The 7,357-nt window shown below is 38.6% G+C and overlaps 1 protein-coding gene across 1 annotated transcript; it reads right to left on the reverse strand.

Moving 5' to 3' along the window:
• Nucleotides 1-4,643: 4,643 nt before the first annotated feature.
• On the reverse strand, nucleotides 4,644-6,985 carry etfbkmt (electron transfer flavoprotein subunit beta lysine methyltransferase). Its single transcript, XM_029154847.3, has 3 exons — nucleotides 6,457-6,985; nucleotides 6,242-6,372; nucleotides 4,644-5,471 (listed from the first exon to the last, which is right to left on the reverse strand). Exons 1-3 carry the CDS (start codon nucleotides 6,744-6,746, stop codon nucleotides 5,104-5,106), a joined length of 789 nt encoding a protein of 262 aa, XP_029010680.1. The 5' UTR covers nucleotides 6,747-6,985; the 3' UTR covers nucleotides 4,644-5,103.
• Between the last annotated feature and the right edge of the window lie 372 nt (nucleotides 6,986-7,357).

The raw sequence follows: 7,357 nt of genomic DNA on the forward strand, positions 1-7,357 counted from the left end.
CATTTTAACATGCAGCCCATGGGGCTCATTCCTGTCCTGAACCGCTAAGGCCTATGGGTGATGTAACCATACTTGTGTCTGTGGTGTTATAGTTAAAATTGGAATTTTAGAAGTTTTATAACTTTGGTGAAATTAATTTAGCTTTTTGTTCATGTGCATGTGTTTTGTGTTCTTGTTTTTTGTGTGTGTCAGACTCGAAGCAGGCGGCGGACCCACATGCACAGCACCGAGGCAGGATAATGATTAAACACGGGTTTATTGCAATAAGCAGAGTAAGGCGGTCCAGGTCATACACAAAAGATCTCGGACTTAAACACAGACGGGGAGCAAGCGATCTCAGGTCCAGTAGACAGGCAGGGTTCGTACACATGTGGTCACGGCAAAAGTACAGGCAGGGATAAAGCAAAACTCACGGTCAGATAGTAGTCCAGGGTCAGGCAGGAAACGACGGTGAAAGCAAACGGGAACAAAAAACGAGGAACGAGGAACACGGAACACGAAACTCATGAAACTCGGGGAACTCGGGATACTCAGGAAACACAAACGAAACTCGTCAATCTGGCAGGGAACTAAGGACACAGGTGGTGGTTAAATACACGTGACTAGATTACTGATACTAAACAGGTGTGTGTAATGAAGACCGGCACTGACAGGGAAACAGCTGTGACAACGGGTAAACAGGAAGTAAAGCAGGAACAGAAACAGAAACCGGGAGTGCTACCAAAATAAAACCGGAAATGGAACCTGGAACCAAAATAAGACAAGGAAACAACAAGAAACAAAACCCAGATCGTGACAGTGTGCTGCACCCTAAGGGAGGAGAGTGTGCGTGTGAGTGACCCTCAGGGCACAGTGATATGTGTGCAAAATTAATTGGATTTGCACTCTGCTGAGGGAGCATCCAAAAAGAGACAATCTCTTGTTGTGTCTAGAAGGGCCATCATAATGCTTACTTTTTTGAATAAAGACTTAAATGTCATAACAGTGTCAAAGGTCTAAACCTAAGGCGAAGGTCAATGTTTTAGTACAAAATCATGTGTCACTCATTGTATCTATAAATAATATGACAAAGCTAAAGAGCCTTCTCTGATTAAAATAATTGATCTAAACTGTTAATAATATTAACGTACTTAAAATATCTTTATTGAACAAAACTGCTTTTTACAACAGATTTTAAGGTGCAACAGTGACTCTTTCTTCTACAACAGGACTGTGAGTCTAACAGAAACACCACCAATATGACGCCAGGATCCTAAATGACAGATCAAAAGACAATGGAGGCACTTGTGGATTAACTCAACAGGATTCCCCCTCTACAACATGACTTCAAACCTGGAAGTGTCACATTTATCACATGTGAAATTCCTTTCCAGGACCCCCAGGCCAGCGCCAAGAGATAACGGTCATATAGCTGGCATGTTAGCTAATTAAGAATGGAAAGTCCTCCATTTAAACCCAGAGTTCTGGTTCAGATGCAACAGAATCGTCAAAGGTCAATGCCGTTGTATTCAGTGGACAATACGCTGTCATTTGATGCAAGATTGGTTTGGTGTGTACGATGTTCATTCACTAATTTACATAATAGTGAAATTATTCCACAGAGACGGGATTGAGTGACATGAAGCCACATTGACCCCTTTGGTGGGAACAACAAATGTCCTCATGTAACACTTCACCATGTGTTCCTTAGTTTGCTTAGGAAAGTTAAAATTTAAGATGTCATATCCACTTGCTAGTTCTGTACACAATGCATATATATTTATGCCATCGGATAAGATCCAGGCCTGCTTCACTAAGCCCTAACAATCTCGGGCCAAAAGATTCCATAGTGGGACGACGAACCTATTCCAGGAGCTCTGGTGATTGGATTCAAGATTCAGATTAAAAAAAATCGGATGTGGAGGAACTTTTCACTGTACGGTAAAATAAAATATCTCTCTTGATCTCACAGAGAACGCTGGTGTTTACTTAAAGCGGTAAAAGGAGCCATCCAAATTCAGTAGTAACTGTTAGATATTTATAGGTTAATAACAAATGCTCTTTCCTCTCACCCAAATTCAACACACTCTTGGGTTCATTCACCTATTCATTTCAAGTGTTCATTTCCCTGTTCACACAAACACATTCATTCACGTCATTTTGCCTGTTCATTCAGTGCTCGTTGTTTTATGTTTACTGCTCATGATTTTAAATGTAGTGTGACAAGAACTCATGACATTAGAGACTGATTTGGTTTTATCAAAGAAATTGTGATTACTATTAATCATAAGTATTAACTTACTAAATTGACATCTGGCGTTTGTCTAGATTAATAAAAGTATGGTTTATTAATGTTTCTGCATTAATATTAAATTATTAAATTGAATCCACCACATGAGTTATATATGAGGAAGGCAGTCAGGTTATTTATCATACTGTAAACAAAACTAATTAACTATTTGTAATTAATCAGTTGAAACATTACTGAAACTAGCTGATGAGTTGAATGTATAGCTGATTGGATCTGCAAAGCAAAAGGTGCAGAGCTGAATGTGCCGAAAAAAAGCAAAAGCAGTTTGATTTAATTTTACCAATTAACACATGTTACTTTAAATCACTGCTTTAACCTTTGTTCAAAGTGAAATTTTCTTCAACAACATCAATAATATAGTTGAACATTGGTGATACTTTTGGAGATACACATATTTATATTTTGACATTGTTATATAAACATGTTTCAGACAGGAGTCGAACCCAGGCCCAACACTCCAAAGTCACGGACTTAAGCCACAGGATATCAAAGTGGAACAAGGACATAGCTGAAGAGCTTTCTGCAGATGGAGAAATACTCATTTTAACACATTATAGCAGCCCAGGGGGGTTATTCCCATCCTGAACCGCTAAGACTTATAAGTAAAGTAACCGTTCTTGTGTTTGTGGTGTTATAGTTTAAGTTAGGATTTAAGTAATGGTATAACTTTGGCATTTTGTTCATGTGTATGTGTATTGTGTTCTTGTTTTTTGTGTGCTGCACCCTGAGGGAGGAGAGTGTGCATGTGAGTGACCCTCAGGGCGCAGTGAAATATTAGATGTGTGAAAAATAAATTGGATTTGCACTTTGTTGAAGGAGCAATAAATTACTTAAAAAATGTTAAGGTGCAAACATGAAGAGTCCAATGCAAAAGACATTCACCAATCATTGCAAGGGTGACTCATTCTCACAAGTTTCTGTTAGAGTTCATTACCCATAATGCACTGCAGTCTGAATTTGCACATTTGCAATGCTGAATGCTGTAATATTGAGTTTGTTCCTCAAGAAAAGCTTAAGCATTTTAAAGAATAGCTAAAAGTGGTGAATACAAATAAATTATATCTTAACTACTTTATCTAAGAAAATAATAAAACTGAACAGGCATCAGAAAATATAACATTGGTAAGATCAAACACCACCAAATTCTCATAAAACAACGTGAAAATACAATCATCACAAGTAGCAGCTTATAAAAGTAGATTTGCAAAAACAACAAAAATTCAACCTCATTTGGGATTAAGCGGTATGGAAGATGGATGGGTTGATACAAAATGGATATATCTATGTAAGTAAAAGGGCGAAGGTGACTAAATTAGTAAAAAAATTTGGTAAATGTTTAATAGTATTAACATAATCAAGACAGTGGTAGCTAAACAAAAAGCTGAATGTTGATATAAATGTTGTAAAAAAAAGTTGGAAAAAGCTTAGTAACTTAAAAAATATAAAAGATATGAATGAGAAAAATAATAGCACTTGTCTCCTCGTAAAGCTGAATACTTTGTTGAATGCCTTTTTGTTCCACATGATAGTGGGCATGGCTTGTGTGTAGGATTGTTAAAGGTCTACTTCAAATAAAACAAGTTCAGTGTTTGAATAATAAAATAAAAAAAACACTCAAAAATATAAATAAACAAAGCAAATCTGCAACAGCTCCAGTCAGCCTAACTGTGGGAGAAAACCTATGTAGACAGAGAACATGTAAACACCACACAGAGACAGTGATAACCACTGTCATGTTTTAATGCTGTTGTTATTTACTGCTGTGATGGTAATTTTATATTACCAATTTATGCTAATCATTTCTTTTATTATTGTTTTAATATCACTCGATTCATGTTCATACTGTTAAACGTTTATTTGAGTCTCAGGTCATAAGTCCAAGTATTTTTTCTTACAAATTGCCAGAAGAGCATTTAGGCAGATGAGGGCCCAGTTTCCCTTTTTGTTAAACAAGAGGCCCAGTTCTCTTTTTCTTACCCTTTGAAGTAGTGTCTGACATAGGGAACAAGGTGCCCCCTGAGTGACACATGAACCCCAAGTGCACCGACAGAGTTCCTCTTTCCCACCTATTTTTTTGCAGACTTAGCAAAAACTTTATGAGCGTGTGGTCTGTTTCCTGACAGTTAAGATTAGGTATGTCTAGAGGATGGCTGGGAGGTGTTTGGGTTAAAGGAGGATTGTTATCTGGATGTCTTAAATATGAGAGGAAATGCTTCAGAGAACTTTGGTGTGCACCCTGTGTGAGCATCAGCTTGTCCTCTCCACCCCGGGGGTTCCCTTTTTGCCTTCTTATTACTTTAATGATTTCTCTTTGGTTTTTGATAAGCATATCTCGAAATAAAACTACAAAGACAACTTTTTGGATCCTTCTCTTTATTGAGCCAGTCAGAAGCCCTCGAGGTAATTTTTCCACAACACTGCTTTCTACAGAGGACAAATGTCCTTGCGACATTGTAACAAGATGTAATAAGAACAAATAAAGGCTTCCTTCTGTTGTGGAGCTATGCCTCACTATGTAGTAAGTGAGATGATTGCAGCCACCTGGTGGCAGCAGAACAGAGGTGTAACTGTTCTCAAGTCAGTAAAATAACATTTTACACAGTAGCACTTCACATGGAGGGTATGGATCGTTTGTTACTGCTGCTACATCTCTGACACTAGTGTGGTTTCTTCTTGTGCTCGAATAATTCTGACAGCTTATGGAAAAGGTTCAAGGTTTTACTTCTTGCACTTACTTGCAAGGATGTCTGAGACTTCTCATCTATTATTCAGTGTTGATGACATTTATTTTATTCTTTATTTATTAAGAAAGTTCACAAATCCTCTCCAGTGGTAAGTTCAGGATTGTAGTACCAAACGCTGCTGCAGGTCAGGCCATAGTTTTCTTCCCTGATGGACTCTGGCAGTTCATACTGAGCCAGCTGATGCAGAAAACGCCGGATGCCATGTTCCTGAAACTGAGCTCTCCCCGGATCGCCGATCAGTACTTTGGTACCGTGGGTTTTGATGCAACGGTCCAACCAGCTGTGAAGGCTGGCAGCGAGGGCCTCGTCATAGAACATGTCCCCCAGTAGGATCAAGTCAAATCCATGGGGCTCAGAGCCAATTATGCTGTCTGTAACACAAGCAAGGGGCTCCAGGCCATTCAGCTCGCAGTTCATGAGGGTTGCGACTGCTGCAACTGTAAAACAAAAATGCACCAAAGTGCTTGAGCTTCGTAATCTTTTATTATCAATTGGCATAAGAGACCAATAGCACATTTTATGGTTAGATTGTGTGAAAAACTGATTTGAGTGAAGCATGTTCAGTCAAGCCCAAATTTATTCATACGCATGGCGAATTCTGACTTGATAAGATACTTTGATTCAACAAGCAAGTATTTTTGACTAAGAATGACACAGGCATCTCCAAGAAGATAATAAGATGATGTACAAGAGGCATCATTGTACATAATCTTGTCATATTACTCTCTACTCTACCTCCAAACCTTTCAGGTCCACAATAATGCCTCTTGTACATCGTCTTAGAATCTTTTGAGAGAAGATTGTGTCATTTCCGGTCAAGAAAAAAAAACAAGAGTGATGCCCTTCATACCCGAGTCCCAAAGTCCTAACTTAGCTGACTAGGTGCATGTACATCGATGCAGACATCACCTGGAAGCACAGCTACAAAGTCATGTTTGACAATTTGGATTCGGTTGCCACACAATCCCCAGATCAGACAGATCAGACTGACTACACCTTCCGAAGCCCTTTGTCACTGTATTGCTTTCACCAAACGTCCAATCAAATTTAACATCAGCCAATCTTTGCTCAATGTTTTGTTATTTTTATTGAACATTTTTAACCTGCGAATCTGTGTTAGTATTGTGACTATACAGTGTCTATATACTAAAACATGAATACAAGAAATTAAAAAAGCAGTAAAGATTTTAAATACATAAATACATACCACTGTCAATGTCATTAGCAACAACATGAGCAGCACCGCTTAGTTTGGCAGCGATGGCTGAGGCTCCACACCCGCTGCCTAGGTCCAGGACTGACCTACCCTGACAAACCCCAGGGTGATCCAAGAGATACCTGCACAGAGGCAGACAGCACGTGAGCTGTAACAGCAATGCCTTACACATACTGTATTAGACAACACCAACTTTCAATTAAAACCTTGAAAGTGCCTGTCCTCCAGGCCAGTATATTGCCCAGTACGGGTCATCAAAAGGCCAAAGTTCCGGTCTTTCTCTCCAGAACCTGCATCTTGGGGTGAATATTCTCAGTCGGACCTCAGGAGTCAGGCTGTGCTCTCCAGCTATTTCTGTGTTTTCAAGTATAAATCTACGGATATATTCACCCGACTTGCTGCTGCTTAGGAAGCACCTCTGTCTGTTTGTCAGCTTAAATACACTGACCAAAGTTTTAACCGAAGCATATTTTTGATATTTTAATAGCCGCAGCATGGTTTTAAAGCTAGGGCAGATTAGATTTAGCTGCTCAGCTAGTTAGCGTTCGGATCCACCTAGCTGCCTTCTGAATCTGATCTCCATAGTTGACGCCGAACACATATTATAATTCGATAAAAAGTAAAATCTCGGCTTGGTGAAATCTTTATACAACTCACAAGAAGTCATAAGATAACGGAACGACCTGCGACTGCTTTCCACACGACTAAATAATAGTGTCGGACACGTGTTTCACTTGTATTCTGACGACGGGAAACTTCCGCTCTAAAGGTTCCTAGATTTTATATTCTGATTTATTTTTTATATATAATATGGTAATGGTATTGTACAGGTTATAAACCAATTTGAATAACACATCTCAGCTTTAAAAATCTGAAGACACATTTAAAATAACACACACACTAAATAAACTTTTGTTTTACATGAACTGGTAACTAATATATATGTAGAGCTATTTAGTTGTTATTTTTACTTGTTAGTTTTACTTAACTAACTAGCAAAACTAAACAAAACTTTCATTGAATTGATTTTAACCTCGTATGATTATCTCATGTAACTGTATGCTTATGTTCAGTGGAAAAACATTAAGGCTGTCTCAGGTCCCACTG

This window comes from Betta splendens, chromosome 6 (assembly GCF_900634795.4).
Source record: "Betta splendens chromosome 6, fBetSpl5.4, whole genome shotgun sequence".
Lineage (NCBI taxonomy): Eukaryota > Metazoa > Chordata > Actinopteri > Anabantiformes > Osphronemidae > Betta > Betta splendens.

What these genes read in the sequence shown, in the direction of transcription:
- etfbkmt (XM_029154847.3), bottom strand. Translation starts at nt 6,746, where the DNA reads ATGCTGCGGCTATTAAAATATCAAAAATATGCTTCGGTTAAAACTTTG. An exon ending in GGAGGACAGGCACTTTCAAG is followed by an intron (nt 6,373 to 6,456) that starts GTTTTAATTGAA and finishes GCCTCTGTGCAG; the next exon opens with GTATCTCTTGGATCACCCTG. An exon ending in TGCTAATGACATTGACAGTG is followed by an intron (nt 5,472 to 6,241) that starts GTATGTATTTAT and finishes TTTGTTTTACAG; the next exon opens with TTGCAGCAGTCGCAACCCTC.